Here is a 15,822-nt window from a genome sequence, read left to right as displayed (position 1 = left end):
ATTAGCCCAGAATTACTGCAGGGCTTCCGTCCAATTAGGAAAGCGTTACCCAGGCAACGTCATCACGGGGCCGAAATCCCGGAAGTGCTGATATAAACAAACAAAATATACAAGACTCAAGAATCTTTGCACAAACTAATGAAACGGTAAGAATATTCAACCTTATAAATAGATGAATTTAATTAAAATATAAATGTATGGACTTCTTTAAATTAGGTTTAACGCGAAAATCTGTATAAATAAATACATCTGCTGCCATAAAAATCCCAATACAAGATAAAAAAGGTAGTAATCTATTAATAAGAACGACCTTGAAGGGCAACATTTTATTTGTTGAAAACATAATTAAAATAGCATTTTACATAAATTTCATCCAAATATAGTAAATAAATTAGGAACTTTTTTATCTAAAATTCCCAGTTTTTTCCTAAAGTTAAAGAAACTCATTTTAAAATAGTAAATGATATTTAAAGAACGTTTACGGTTTAACAAAAATGATAACATATGTGCATTTTGTGAAAAGGAAATTGTAACCACACAACATTTATTTTACTTTTATCCCCAAACACAACTATTTTGGGAAGAGTTACTTAACTGGCTGAGAAACATTTTTCCACAACCATCAGCATTTTCTTTAAACACAGTCATATTAGAAAATAAATTAGAAGAAATCTCCCTGAAAATAATCCTTCGTCTCGCTAAATTTAACATACACAAATATAAATATATGTAGAGCTTCCCAAAATTTAGAATATATATTAAACTAACTTTGTAAACTAATTCAAGTTATATTTGGAATCACTGAAGCTCCTTATTAAAACAAAAATAAAAACAATTTATGATCAACTTAAAACTTCTCTTGTGTATTCCCTTCAATTGTGTGATTTTTTTTATTGTTTACCCCACTTTGCTCAGATCTTTTTTTAAGATATTATTTTTTATTTGATTGATTCTGTTTTGTTGTTTAATGCTCCATTCACCCCCTCTGTTTGTAATAATTTAAACGTTATTATCTATAATGTTCTATAATTTCAAGCCATGTTTTGCTCTGTAGTGTGTACTTGTTCAATAAAAAAACTATTATAATAGACTATTCCAAAAACATTTTATAGACAATTATGATAACATACTCTTTTACTTACTTTCGTTTTCTGCGACATCTCTCTTCAAACTCGCTCATCTTCTTCTGGTTTTACGGCGGCTGGCACTCTTGCCTCTAAATGTAACTCTTTTTTTGTGGATTGCTATAAAGTAAGTTGTATTATCAAGCCTGGATACTATTTTCCTTATATACTTTATTTTGTAATCAAGCACAAGAGGTTCTTTACTAAAGGAGGAAAAAGGGGTTTTGGTACATTACCTCTGTGTAAAAACACACATAGCACCACTTTTAATCTATATTACAAAGTAACAATGGTCAAAGGTAGGAGAAAGATGCAGAACTCTCAAATGTAGGGGAGACATGGATCTTTAATCGGCTCAACCCACATTATTGAAAATTACATGTTCCAAGTCCTATAAATACAAATAAACAATTCTAAAAAGCTACAGATGCCGAAAATGGCCCATTTGAACAGACAATATGAACAAAATGTGTCCAAGTCCTTTAAGTACAAATGGACAATTACAAAATATTACGGAAGCCGAAAACGGTCTGCCCTGATTTATTTTTTTTCCTTTTTTGGATCGTTTTCTTGAGAAAACCTACTTCGTTTTCTCATTATAACCAGATAATCAAGAACGAAGCGTCCCACTCTTCCTTTCCCGCACGGAGTTGCAGAGACTTTACCTGTTTTAAGTCTCTTTAGTTTGTGGTTAATAACAAAAAAAGTTAAACACTCCACAAAAGTAAGTTTTTAGTCTGTTTTTATTTATTAGTGGATCTTTGCTCTTTAAATGTCTTAATTCAGTCTCATGCAGCAGCCCACTCCCTTCATTTCCCCCAAATCTCAGAACAAACAGGTTGATTGACAGAACCTAGGGCATTTCTGCATGGTGCGTTCACTGAGCCCCGGACATCACCAGCAACAAAAAGCAGTTTATTAGAGAAAATGTCAAACACCAGAACTGATCAATATATAATGGATTGATTAAATAGTGTCAACATTTGTCTGCGGATTGTATAAAAATGACAAAAGCGTAGTAGCTGGCTGAGTTTAGCAGAGTGGCTGTTTGGGTCTGCTAATGGAAGAGTGGAACAGAAATCTTTTATTCATCCCAAGCTGGGTCATTTGGCTGTTGCAGCATTAAACATTTACAGAGGATGTGCAGATAAAGAGATAAACATTATTTACAGATTAATAGAATGAATAGAATAAAAACAAAGTGTGCAAATGTCCGGAGTTCAGTGAACGCACCATGCTCAGATTCTTGCTGGCTCTGGGTTCTGTCAACCAGCCCATTTGTTCTGAGGTTTTAGGGAAATAAAGGGAAGACGGTTGGTGCATGAGACGGAATGAAGGTGTTTGAGGAGGCACTTTTGTGGATTGTTCTCCTGTTTATAGTTGTTTACCACAAAATAAAGAGACTTAAAACAGATGAAGTATTTGTGTCTCTGTGCAGTAAAGGGAGAGGGGCATGCTTCATTCTTCACTATTGGTTATTTCGTTATCACAAGAAACGAAGTTTGTTTTCTCGCGACAACAAGATATTATCTTGTTAACACGAGAAAACGTTTAAAAAAAAAAAAAGTAGGGCAAGCCGTTTTCGGCTTCCATAAAAAAACACTAGAGTATAATGAAGAAAACAAGATTAAGCCAAACCAAAGGTTGGTGACTGAATGATTCCTTCGCACATTTTTTCAGCAAAGGATGTGTACGACACAAGGACAGGAAGTCGGATTTGTATCAAACAAGTGTTGGCCTCCGGGAACCTTTTTGTGGGATCGAAGAGAAATTCCAGCGTTGGCTTTGGATTAAATCCTAACACTGGAATTTTGTCTGCCCCTGAGCAAACACTGAGATTTCCTGGAGGGTGATGTTGTATTGTCCATCTGCAAATTAAGATAAAAATATGTCAATGTAAATTTGTCACTAGAGAAAATTAACTATAAATAGTAAATACATATGAAGATTAGGATTTATCTTTAACATCTGGTAAGAAATCCCTCCAATACCCTTCAGTTCTTCTTTTGTCCCTCCACTTGTTGCTTCCAGCGGTGGATTACGTCGGCTCAAACAGCTCGATTATATCAGTGGCTGTCAGATGTTTCTTGCCTTTCATGAAGACTGTGAAAATGGCAGGATGGGCCTTTATCTCTCTCAGGAGACCCAGAGTTTGAAGTCGTCAGTGAATCTGAATAAAAAAAATAATAAATACAAAACACATATATGAAAGGAATCTGACAAAAAAAAAAAAAAAACTTGACATTACAACAAAGAACATTTCAATTTCAAAACTTCTTTTTCAGTTTCAAATCTTTTCTCCCCTTTCAACTTTTTTGTTTTTTTTTGTTTTCGAATCTGAAAATTTCAACTACAAAACCTTTGACCCGTGGCGTGTTGAGGCGGGGGCTAACTCAAAGGACCAATCAAAATTGATGAGGGTGTTAGCTTCAGTCATGTTGCATTCACTGACTTCTCTGTCCATTCACTGACTTGTATATTCACAGTCAGAAAATGGCTGTGTTGTCTGTACTATCATTGTCCCTAGACGGGTGTAAAAAACAGAGTTTTGTTGCGTACAAAACACCATTCTAGCCCGTTCTAAGCACCATCTTGTTGTGTTACAGACAGACATCGACGTCCTAATGCTTGGATAAAATGGCTAAGACACTGCTAATGCTCCAGTTCTCTCCTGTGGCCTAAGAGAGAAGAAAAGTTATTTTCAAAATGATCAATGATATATCTGCTGAAGTCCCTCCCAAGAGTCCTTGAGTGTGAACAGATCCAGAAAAGATGGTGGACAGTCTCTGGGTGGCCTCCACATAATGAACAATTGGTAATGTCTCTTTTAAATTTGGTCATGTTGTGATTAGCAGGATAACACGTGTGTAAAACCTTAAATTCAATTTATCTGACCTTATGTGTTATTGGGTACTTGTTAGGAATTGTGCAAATATTTTTACAATCTAAATTATTAACAAATCCATTCCAGTAAGACACAATGTGTGGAACAGAAATTAATTATTTTTTTTAAATAAAGTTTGAATGTTTTTATTGTTTTGCTTGTGGTCTGAAAAACAGTTTTTCCCAGCTTCAGATTCTACAGGACTATAAAGAGAAAATGGAAGAGGAAAAGGAGTGTATGCAGTTTTGATAAGCATTATTATGCCGGATGGAATTGCATCAAATATTGTGGCATATCCCTTTACAGTGACAGCAATCTGAAAAGTGTTTAGAAATACATTAGTTGCCCATTTATATTAAAAAGTTGAGTTACTATGATAATTTCTTTTTCCTCTCGATTATTGAAAGCCATTGGTAGATATCCATCGGCCATGACGGAGCGCCTTATGTCAAACCGCCATGACATCTCCCATGCTTGCCTGCAGCTGGGTTACCCTCGTTATTGTGGGTGGAGCCCATTTTCTAAATAATGTTGGTTTTTATGAATATTTACTGGCATTGTAAAGCTTTTTATGTCGTAAGAAAAAAGTCTTAAAATAAAAAAGCAAAAAATAAGTAAATAAAAAAGGAGGCCGGGTTTTGCGGTCACGTGCTTCCGGGGTGTTTGGCGCGGTGCCTGCGGAAGTGACGTACCACTCGTCTTTGTGTTTGGCGCGCCGCGGCTTTCTGTTGTTCGCGCTACTCGATTTTAGGTGACAAACGAGCCGTTTTCCCGCTGAACCGGATCATGTCTAACAGAACCCCGGACCGGCGGACCGACGCCACCAGCAGCCGCCGCGAACACTCCAGGAGGTGAGGGTTCCGATCCAGTTCGTATTGGTCGGCCTGAACGCCGGGGCGGAACAGCAGACCGAACCAAGAGAGGGAACTCTAGGCGGGACAGGCAATCCTGACCCTAAACGGTCACGTATTTAGTGTTAAGAATGTCAGTTGTTGATGGGTTCCCAGAACCTCAGAGTCCATTCCGAAACCAGAAGGTGTTCTGATTGACTAAAACTAGTAGGCTGATGTGATTTGAATAGAACCGGGATCGATTCTGTTGGTGTTCTTTCTTCATACGGATTTAGAGGAGACTAAAATATAAATCTCCGATCCTTAAAGTGTCGTGTGTGATTCTGTGGTTGTCTGTTCATCAGATGTGTCACAGTCCTCTGGAAAACCTCGCAGGGCTTTAAGGTTCCGCTGTGTGTTCCAAATGCGCGCCAAAGCCGCACCTTCTGCGCGGATTCTGCTTTATGTGCTGTTAACAAGATTTCATCCTTCTGCTGTGTGGACTTTCAGGATGTTTTTGCTGTTTTGAACACGTTCTTTTTGTATTTCTCAGATGATAGAGGACATGTGTTAAAAAGTGTAAGCTCAGACTTTTGTTTTTGAGTATTTCTTTATTCAAATAATTGTGAATCATAATCTGAGGAGTTTGAAATAGATCGTATTATCGTCTTCTTGTAGATAAATAGATCCATGAAAGTCTTTGTTTTCCTTGTCTGAGCTGGAATATGTTTAGTGCATCCATAATGTTGGGTTGGGAGTGAAAGCTTGCAGGAGAGAATGTAAACAAATGGGTGTCGGGAAGAGGGCATGGGGTTGCTCAGTACTCCCACCACTCAGAGGAGAATTTCTAATGAACTCCTGGCACTCTGCAGAAACTATGTCATAGAAAACAACACAATCATATTAAAGAGACCACTGGAAACACTGATGAGACTTCAATAAACTTCTGGACTCTAGAAGCTCGTGGAATTTTTCCATCAGATTTAAAGTCATGTAAACAATACGTAGAACTTTTCAATTCTCCGTACTTGTGATGAAGACTGCCCTCTTCTTCGTTGTCCAGCAGCGGCCCGTCCCGGTGGTCCCACTGCAGGAAGCGAGGCGTGGATGGGAGCATGCGCACAGATGAACACGAGCACACAGAAGGGAGACATTCCAGGTAACGTTCCAGGTATATTATCAGACTGTGTTCCACGTCCATTACTGCAGAGTCACGGAGGTGAGCGGCTCCATCTACAGCCAGAACCGCTGTCCTGTGCTTCAACCATTGATGGTATATGAGACCTCGACTGAGCCCCACCCGACCTTCCACGCAGGAAGTAGCTGAAGCCAAAATCCCATAGACATCAATAGAGAAATAAAGAGCTATTGTTCAGTCATTCTATTCATCAGAATAACCGTTCTTTCATTTTTCATGGTATTTTTAAGGTATTCAAGTCATACTCTGACTAATTCGATACCTTAGTAAAAGTATGAGGGCAGATTCTCCTGAACGCACTTTCAAGAAGTAGGGGTGTGGCCCTCCAACAGCTCACTCCAGATTGGTGAGAGTGATCGCCCTGGAAATGTAGACTTCAATGTAAGCTCCAACATGGTGGCGTCCGTATCGTGAAAAAATGGTGACTAAATTGACTTCATTTGGTTGGAGCCGAAAGTAAATAATCTTTTATGTGTGACATCACTCTTGCTTGGTCCAGTTCTCATATACAGTCAGTGGTTTCAGCAGTAATAGACTAAGGTTTGGACCACTGTAGACACACTTCCAGGTGTGGAGCTTTACCTGTTTGTTCCCCCCGCCCCCTTTACAGTTTTACCACCCCAGAGAGCTCGGGTCCCGTGTCTCGCTGTGCCGCGGCGTCTGATTGGGGCAGCCAGGTGGAGGACGACGAGATGAGGAGGGACCTTCACAGAGACCTGCAGCGGTAAGTGCCCTGCGAGCTGATTGGCTGTGAAGGGTGCATGTGACCTGAGCGTGCGCTTTATGTAGGTACAGGAGGAGGATCTTGGCTGTCGACGCCCCCCACAGGGAGAGGAAGGCGTCCTCTGGATCATCTGGGAGGTTTGTGTTTGAACTTCATCTCATCTAAAGTGACTGACACGTCCGGCGTGTTCAATGAATGTGTAGAACATGCAGTTAGCTCATGGTGTTCACAAAGTATTGAAACTTATTTAAGGTTTAAGTTGATTTATTCTGGAATAATATTCCTGCCTTTTTATTGTTCATAATTATGTTAAAAAGTTACGGTTTTAAAGTAAAAAAATGACTATTTTGGCATTTACTGAGATTTTTTAGGCTGTTTTGGAGTTTAGCTAACGCAACATGCTAGCTGTTTTAGCTAATTTGGGCATTTCTTTTAGTTTTTTTAAGCTATTTGGGAGTTTAGCTATTTTTCAGCTACATGCTAGCTGTTTTGACTAACCTAGGTTCTTTTTATTTTAGTTTTTTTAGGCTAATTTGGCATTTAGCTAATATTTTAGCTGGCTATCTGCTTCAGCGTTTTCAGATATTAGCTTCAGCGTTTTTAGCTATCAATTTCAGCTTCTTCAGCTATCAGCACCAGCATCTTCAGCAGCCAAATTCAGCTTACAGCATTCACGCTAGAATTATCACAGCTAATGCCATATATCTAATTCATAACTATGTTAAAAAGTTACGGTTTTAAAGTTTTATTAATTTAGTTTTACAGTGTTCAATAAATCTTTATCCTGTTCGACCTAAGGTGTGTTTTGGTTGTTGGTCCCTTGTGGGATTGAGTTTGACACCCCTGCTCTAGTTCCTTTTCTATTTACCATCACATGTCCGACATCTACAGTGGGAAATGTGTTGTAAATCTGGTGGATCTTATTCTTTCACAGCTCTATTCTGATAAATGACAGATTTTGTGTCATAGAATTCCATCCGGACACAAACCACAATCATTAATTTCAAATTTTTGTCTCTTCCGCGAATTAAAATGGACGCCATCCACACCTCACTACCACATCCGAGTCCCTGATTGGTCAAAGTTTTGCACAGTCACATGAGTGGGCGGGGCTAATGTTGGTTTCCTCTGTTGCAGCTGCGACTCCAAAGAAGAAGACAGCTTGGAGACGGATGAGGGGGTGTTGCTGCGGCGACAGAAGCAGATCAACTACGGCAAGAACACGCTGGCCTACGACCGCTACATAAGAGAGGTCCCAAAGTAAGTTCTCTCCCCCTCCAGTTGCCAAATTTCCCAGCTTGGGATGAATGAAGTATTTCTATTCTATTCTGTTAAAAACACCTGCACAGGAAGGTATGACTGACACTCCTGTATGTTATCTTCCAGACACCTGCGTCAGTCGGGCGTTCACCCAAAGACCCCCAACAAATTCAGAAAGTACAGCCGTCGCTCCTGGGACCAGCAGATCAAGCTGTGGAGGGTCAAACTGCACGCCTGGGACCCCCCCACGGACAATGGGACCCAGGAGGACAATGAGTAAGAATCTCTTTGACCTTAAAGGCTAACCAGTGCAGGACTGCATTCACCCACTGCTTGTTGTTCCAGAGAGCAGCTGGACTTCGGAGACATCATGGACATTGAGCTGGACTTTCCCACCCTCACAGAGCCCGCCCCCCAGGCTGCACGCACCGGGGTTATGGAGGTGGGTTCAAAAATGTGTTCCTACATCTCCTGCAGCTTTAGCACCTGCTGGTCTGACACTCGTTTGCTCTGTAGGACCCAGAAGGATCAGGAACCCCGGTTAAAGTCCAGCGGATGGACACTGCAGCGGCGTCCGACATCGCGTAGCTTACGGGTTCAGAAAGCCCGCGGGCCTCTGGTGCTGGTTTTCAGGCGGGGAGACGATCTGTGGCCTTCACTTGTCCTTCCCACCCCCCCAGAGAAGTTCAGGAGTTCTGCAGCTCTACCTTTTATGCAGCTTTGTTCCACTTGAATGGTTCTGAAGCCGGTGCTCCAGGTGACCCCTCAGAACCAGAGGAGATGGCCAAAGATGCAGCTTCCTCCGCTGGGTTGGGCCCTGACCTGTCTCAGGTGTTTGGAGCCCTTAGGGTTCCACTTTGTTTACCTGCAGCTTTTAAGTTCTGTTCTAAAGATTTCAATAAAACAATGTTTCTGTTGACTCACTGCTGTTCTTTTAATTGTTTTTTTCTAAAATGAAAAGGGAAATTAGCCTAATTTAAACTACTGATGGTTAAATAGTAATTGGACAAATTTGCAAATGAAGGCCTTCATTAATTTGGTATTTGGCATTGTACTTTTATTTGACACATTAGATAAACTTCTGTTATTTTATTCTAAATCAAGTGTCAAAGTTGTGGCCTGGAGGGCGGATCCAGCCCTCCGGATCATTTTATTTTATTGTTATTAATGCCCCAATGTTATCTTGCACAGATTTCTAACTTGCATAATTTTTACAGAATATATTTTTATAGAGTAAAATATTGAAAGTTATTTAAGGTTTAAGTTGATTTATTTTGGAAAAATATTCCTGCATTTTTACTATTCATAATTATGTTAAAAAGTTATGGTTCTAAAGTTTTAAAAATTGGCATTCTGCTAGCTTTTTTTTTTTTTTAAGGGTATTGTGGAGTTTAGCCATTGACTGTTTAATGAGTTTAGCTAATATTTCTGCAACATGCTAGCTGTGTTGGCTAATTTAGTCCCCCCATTTTTTTTGTCTATTTTGAAATGTAGCTAATATTTTCGCTGGCTATCATCTTAAGCTTTTTCAGCTATCAGCTTCAAGGTTTTTAGCCATCGATTTCAGCATCTTCAGCTATCAGCACTAGCATCTTCAACCAATTCAGCTTACAGAATTCACACTAGCATTATCGCAGGTATCTAGTTCATAGTTATACTAAAAAGTTACATTTTTTAAGTTTTCAAAATGTAGTTTTAGTGTGTTCACTAAATGTTTATCCTGTTCGCGAACTAAGGTGTGTTTTGGATTTTGGCCCCTTGTGCCATTGAGTTTGACACATTTATCCGAGTGCAGTTTCTCCTCCTGGCCAGCAGGGGGCAGCAGCGCACCCTAAGCCGGAGAGCGAATGCAGCGGGTTCCGGTTCTGTCGACAGAGAGGCACAGCTGAAGGAGAACCAGGACGCTGGTGCTGCTCCCGATTCGCTTCTGTACTGACAGGAGCGACCGAGGATAATGCTGAGGCTGCTTCTGAGAGGCGCCGCGGGCTCCGCGCGGGTAAGACCCGGTGTCCTTCTCCTCGCGCGCCTGCGTGACCCAGAGAGTTCAAGGTGGAGAGAGGACTGTCCTCCCTGGGTCTTAAATTAGCTAGATTTAGCTAACTATAGCGAACGACTTTTCGCGTTTATGCTCATTAAATCAGTGGTCGAGGTCGCTCCAGCAGTCTGACACGCGCCATCTGATGCGTGTCAGATAAGTGCACTGATGGAGCGACGTCATTTTAGACGTGGAGCTTCGGTTTTGACCAAGTTGTTGCTCTTGTTATTTATAAATTAATACATAAATAAAAAGCTTCGCTTTTAATGATGGACACATTCTGTGTTTGCATATAAAACGTCTTATTAATAAAGTTTTCTTAAAAAAATACAGATTAGGGGCGCGTGAAGGTTCTCAAGGAAGTTTAGAGCTCAGCCTCCGTACTTTCAGAATAAAAGCTTCTTCTTCCCGGTGTAGAAAGACGTTGCTGGAGGACAGGCTTCCTATTTTCTACTGGTGGGATCCATGATTCTGGTGTTTGCTGAAAAACCAAGAAGTTTCTAGAACTTGAAGTTAAATTAACGGTAACAGGGAAGCTATTTCTGAATATTTCTGATACCTTTTATTCTGAAAGTCTTGTGTTCCTCCAGAAGAATGGTGGCAGAGGTCCTGTGGCTCATCTGCAGCCCCTCAGGCAGTACAGCTCTTCCCAGAGCAGGTAATGTTGAGCTCCACCGTTCAGGACCCAGCAGCTGGAGGAGCTTCACCTCCATCTTGACTTCTTCACAGTGGGGCTGCCAAGGTGGTCGCTGCCAGCCTGCTGACCGTGGGCGGAGGGATCGGAGGCACCGTTCTGTACGCCCAGTGGGACCACAAGTTCAGAGCAACGGTGGAGAAGAACGTTCCGTACTCCGACTCAGTGTTTGGTCTGATTCTGGGACCTGCTCCTCAGAATGCCGGCCCCCCCGTCAGAACGCAGGTGAGGAAGAGCACAGGTGGAGAACTGATGAGATCCACCGCTGATGTGAAACCAGTTTAGTGGGTCCATGTCTTCAATCCTCCTGCCACAATCCTATCGCCATCGGTGACATTCGCATTCTAGATACCACTTTCAAAACTCTAAACTCCAAAATATCCTAAAAAATCTCAGTAAATGCCAAAATAGTCCAAAAAGCTAGAAGAATGGCAATTTTTAAAACTTTAATACCATAACTTCTTAACATTATTATGAATAATAAAAAGGCAGGGTTATTATTCCAGAATAAATCCACCCAAGCCTTAAATATCTTTCAATATTTTACTCTCTATAAAAATATATTTTGTCAAAATTATATAAGTTAGAAATAAGCGCAAGATAAGATTGGGCCATTAATGACAATAAAATAAAATCAGACTTTTCTTAACAGTTTTCCTTTCTGTCCCTTTTTTAAAATGCATTAGTGTTTTAAAAATGCTTATTTATAGTTTTTTTTATATTAATTATCAGGAATATCTGTTTAAGCAAGTCAATGTCACGTTTCACCAGATATTATTTACAATCCAAATTCAAAATGGCTGATAAGAAAACTGCTGAACATGAGCATTCTTGTAGAATTTAAACGTATCCGTCACGGATGAATCTCTGAGATGTGAAAAGTCTCATCATATTTGTGCGTAACTGAGGTTTTGTGTGTGTGTAACAAGTGATTAATGCATAATTTTTTAAAAGATTTTCCTTTTTAATTTCTAAATTATTAATTGTAATTTTTATTTGTGCATTTGCAAATTGTATTTTGTCCTCTTCTGAATTGCATAATATATTATATGAGTTACAAATCCTAAATTATGCACACACAAATCCTAAATTACACACAAATCAGGAATTACGCACGCATTAATCAGGGTGGTACTTATTTCTCTCCATACAATTTTCATAGTTCTGTGTCTTTCTGACGTTCAGCTGGAATCCACTCAACCTCAGTCCATGCTGGAGAAACGAGCGAAGACCTCCAAGGTCCAGTCAGAGAAGAAAGTGAAGGGGACGACAGAAACCGAGGCCATAGAGCCCACTCCCACCGTGTCTGTTCCTGCAGCCAGCATGGAGGGTGAGTTCTTCCTTCAGATTCAGTCCCGAAGCCTCTTTTCTACAAACCTCTGTGCACAGAAAGTTGTGTAAATCAGGTGGAAGACGAATACAAGTTATACAAGGAAAGACAGAGGCACCTATTGGTCCACATAGAAACCAAAAGAGTTCCATCTTCTCCTCGTGTCTTCTTCTTCCAGAAGCTTCAGTCGAGGCGACCCAGATCATCTCAGCCAGCGGTGACGTCCCATCAGTCCCGGCGCCGTGTGACACAGAGCCCACAGTGGTCACAGGTAACACACACGGCAAGGACATGTACAGCCTCTGATCCCCAGAGTAATCGGATTACTGCTTCCTGGAGTAGATGCTAGTTAGTTAACCGTCTCCGATTGTGGGCTTTTTGTCTCCTCCTTTCTCAGAGCACTGTGACGAGTGTCACCCCGCCGGCCCCGAGGCAGTCCTTCATGGCGCCGATTCACCCACAGAACAGCTAGTAGAGCGTCCGGCTGAGGAGGTGTCGGCTCGGCTGGCCCAGCAGGACCAGGATGAGCAGAACGTTTTAGCAGGTTTGATACCACCAGAATCTGACTGCTGAGGCAGAACCTCAATGAACTGTGCCCTCATCAACACACTCGCATGTGTCTTTGCTCCTCTGCAGCGGTTTCTAGCAGTCTGGAAGAGTCTCTGGCCTGTTCAGCCAGAGCGGCGCTGCAGGCCATTGGAGCCCAGGAGGCGGCGCTGCAGGCCATCAACCAGCACACGCAGAAGCTGAAGGAGGCCATGGAGGCAGAGGTACAGTGGTGGGAGGGCTCTAAAGGGGCCATACCATAATTAAGTCTTTCAGAGAGAACTCTATCCAAATAAATGACCATAAATTACCTTTAGAACACTAAAAAACAAATTATTTATGAAATTTTAGTTATTTTTGTGGACTCTCTTCATACCAGGAAGTAAAACAACTCAAAATCTGAAGCTCCGCCTTTCACTCTCAGAGGGTTCCGCCCATTTTATGATTTCAACCTAAAGCTGTCCTTGTTAGTGTCATCCTTGTTTAAAAAAAAATCAATTAAAAAAATGGATGTACATACTTTGAAGCTCGGAAGTTTATCCCCAAATTTGGCACAGACAGAATGGTGTTGGCTAATGGGTTCATTTTGTGGTGAAAATCAGTCAAAAATGCAGACAACAGGAAATAATCATTTCAGGATTTATTGAAATGATATATAATCTCCATATCAAAATCCTCTTTCCTTTCATTTGAATCCATTTACCTTTCTGCCGTTGCTCAATAATCCACGTTTAAACCAGTCCTCTCAATTCGTCGCTCTCTTCTTCCTCCAGAACATAGCCTGCGCCCTGTCTCCTGCCATCTTCACAATATTTCCCACTCTCAGATACGTTTAGGATCCACCCCAGCGTGTCCACAAAATACCACTTTGAGGTTCTTCATAGTGAGGAATGAACAGTCTAATACACTTAAAACCTCAAAATGTAGATTTTTCATGGTATGGCCCCTTTAAGCTGTAGCCTGGGGCATGAGGATAGTGTTATGGAGGAGTCCAGTGACGCTACAGATAATATTAAAATTTTAATATAATATAAACCACACGTCAAAGTCAAGACCCGGGGGCCAGATCTGGTCCGCCAGGTAATTCTATCCAGCTCTCAAGATCATTTTATTTTATTGTTATTAATGGCCCAATGTTATCTTGCGCTCATTTCTAACTTGATTAATTTTGACAAAATGTAAAATATTGAAAGTTATTTAAGGTTTAAGTTGATTTATTCTGGAATAAAATTCCAACCTTTCTATTATTTATAATTTTATTGAAAAATTACAGTTTTAACCTTTTAAAGATTGTCATTCTGCTAGCTTTTTGGACTATTTTAGCATTTACTAAGATTTGTTTAGGCTATTTTGGAGTTTAGCTAATATTTCAGCTACATGCTAGTTGTTTTAAGTTTTTTTTTTTCTAATTCGGCATTTAACTAATATTTTAACTGGCTATCAGCTTTAGCATTTTCAACTATTAGCCTCAGTGATTTCATCTCTCATCTGCAGAGGTTAAATTCATCTTACAGCATTCACACCAGCATTATCGCAGGTAATGCTATATATCTAGATCATATTTATATCATAAAGTTAGTTTTAAAGTTTAAAAAATTCAGTTTGAGAGTTTTCAATACACGTTTATCCTGTTCGGCCCGCGCAGAAGGCGTGTTTTGGGTTTTGGCCCCTTGTGCGATTCAGTTTGACACCCTTGATATAAGCAATAATGGCTCATTAGAGGAATTCTGTTTTTCCAAATATAGTTTTACAAAATTACAAAATTTTGTTTCATCCATAAACAACTAGATGAAACTGTAAAACTCATCATTCTTAAATAGTTGTAATCTTCTGTGTGACTCACTGAGATCATCAGTTCAGTAACCTGAGACTCTGTCACCCTCAGAGTCCACCTGAGGAGAAGTCCGTCCAGTGGAAGGATCTAGAAGCGGCTCTGATGGACCGGACTTCTGCTGTGACGGACGCCACAGCTGCTCTTCAGAAAGCCAAGCAAGTTACCCCCACCCAAAAATATGTGACCCTGTTGACCTCATGTCAGCTCTTCCACAACGTCCACCCTCTGTGGAGGTTTTCACTAGCTGTTCACACTCGAGTATTCTCCAAACTCGTGTCCAGCTACATCTTAACCCTTTGACATCAAAGCTCCAGTGTTTGTTCTTTGGTCTAATGTAATTTTTTAATTGTTAACTCGATCAATGTCATTCCAGTAGATTTTGAAGGAGAAAAGCGGCTTTTCTCCTTCAAAATCTACTGGAATGACATTAATCGTGTTAAGGGTTGAAAAGTTACAATATGTTAAAGATTTTCTGTTTAAGCTGTCTTTTCTCCACTGCAGTGAAGCTCTGGATTCTCTAAGGACCACCATCAGGAACTCCAAAGACCTCAAGGTTGCCGCCGCCCGCCCGCTGGTCCTAGCAGCCGAGGAGAACCTGCACAAGATGGCGGTGGACCTGGACAGAGTAGTGGCTCAGGTAGGCAGCTGTTCTGCTCTCCCTGGGTCAATCCATCAGGCTTTCTGCTGCTGCTCAGAGGAGCTAAACTCCTGCATGCAGGAAAACTGTTCCTAGTTCAGTAACGGCACATAAGGCTTTGCTTATAACCCTTTAGGGGATAAATCTCAGTTTTTATCTACTTGTGAATTTATGAAGGATGTAACAATTCTTCGTGAATAAATAAAAAAAAAATTTGTAGTTGCAGAACATTAAAAAATATCCCTGTGCCTAAATTTAGAAATGCAGAGCAGATGATATTTCTCCTTGCAGGTTCACTGTGAGTGTGTGTGTGTCGCAGACGGGCTGCGTGTTCAGAATTGATTTTCATTTTATTGAATATACAAGTAATGCAGTTACATTGTCAAAATGAAAAAGCATTTCTGTTTATACATTTAATTTTTCAAATTTGATATTTCTAATTGAAATTTTCTAATTGATCTTTTAGTTTTTTAGCCTAATTTTACTTTTAACTAATATTTTAGATGGCTTTCAGCTTCAGCGTTTTCAGCTATCAATTTCAGCATCTTCAGGGGCCAAGTTCAGCTTACAGCCCTCACACTATCATTATCTCAGGTAATGCTATATATCTAGTTCATAATTATGTCAAAAAGTCACGGTTTTAAATTAAAAAAAAATTTTAGAGAGTTCAATAAATGTTTATCCTTTTCGGCCCGCGGCCTTTAGTGTGTTGTGGATTTTGGCTCC

At 40.4% G+C, this 15,822-nt stretch overlaps 2 protein-coding genes and 1 long non-coding RNA gene across 10 annotated transcripts in view; 2 read left to right on the top strand and 1 right to left on the bottom strand.

Annotated features, from left to right (window-relative positions):
* Positions 1-7: 7 nt before the first annotated feature.
* LOC112153335 (stem-loop binding protein) lies at positions 8-8,943 on the top strand. 7 transcript variants are annotated; one of them, XM_024283476.1, is made up of 9 exons: positions 8-146; positions 3,731-3,939; positions 5,905-5,997; positions 6,647-6,760; positions 6,826-6,897; positions 7,898-8,020; positions 8,147-8,296; positions 8,366-8,462; positions 8,537-8,943. In XM_024283476.1, the coding sequence occupies exons 2-9, from the start codon at positions 3,929-3,931 to the stop codon at positions 8,606-8,608; spliced, it is 732 nt and encodes a 243-aa protein (XP_024139244.1). In that variant the 5' UTR covers positions 8-146; positions 3,731-3,928; the 3' UTR covers positions 8,609-8,943. The 7 variants fall into 7 exon arrangements, with proteins under 7 accessions (XP_024139244.1, XP_024139242.1, XP_024139243.1 ...); XM_024283474.1 differs by having other exon boundaries at positions 5,902-5,997; XM_024283475.1 differs by lacking the exon at positions 3,731-3,939 and having other exon boundaries at positions 9-146; positions 5,902-5,997.
* LOC112153336 lies at positions 919-3,736 on the bottom strand. The gene is made up of 2 exons (XR_002920486.2): positions 3,116-3,736; positions 919-2,992 (listed from the first exon to the last, which is right to left on the bottom strand). It is a non-coding gene; the product is annotated as an uncharacterized LOC112153336 (long non-coding RNA).
* Positions 8,944-9,844: 901 nt separating the features above from the next.
* immt (inner membrane protein, mitochondrial (mitofilin)) overlaps positions 9,845-15,822 on the top strand; it is a 9,552-nt gene continuing 3,574 nt past the window's right edge. Inside the window, exons 1-9 of one of the 2 annotated variants that reach the window (XM_024283465.1) lie at positions 9,845-10,016; positions 10,646-10,713; positions 10,785-10,974; positions 11,935-12,079; positions 12,258-12,350; positions 12,477-12,623; positions 12,716-12,849; positions 14,511-14,614; positions 14,961-15,096. In XM_024283465.1, coding sequence (XP_024139233.1) covers positions 9,975-10,016; positions 10,646-10,713; positions 10,785-10,974; positions 11,935-12,079; positions 12,258-12,350; positions 12,477-12,623; positions 12,716-12,849; positions 14,511-14,614; positions 14,961-15,096 — 1,059 coding nt within the window. In that variant the 5' untranslated portion in view covers positions 9,845-9,974. Of the gene's footprint in view, positions 10,017-10,645; positions 10,714-10,784; positions 10,975-11,934; positions 12,080-12,257; positions 12,363-12,476; positions 12,624-12,715; positions 12,850-14,510; positions 14,615-14,960; positions 15,097-15,822 lie in introns of both variants that reach the window. The other variant, XM_024283464.1, reaches the window with a different exon arrangement.

This window comes from Oryzias melastigma, linkage group LG10 (genome assembly GCF_002922805.2).
Source record: "Oryzias melastigma strain HK-1 linkage group LG10, ASM292280v2, whole genome shotgun sequence".
NCBI lineage: Eukaryota > Metazoa > Chordata > Actinopteri > Beloniformes > Adrianichthyidae > Oryzias > Oryzias melastigma.
The sequence above is the reverse complement of the archived record's forward strand: the minus strand, read 5'-3'. Positions and strand labels throughout refer to the sequence as shown.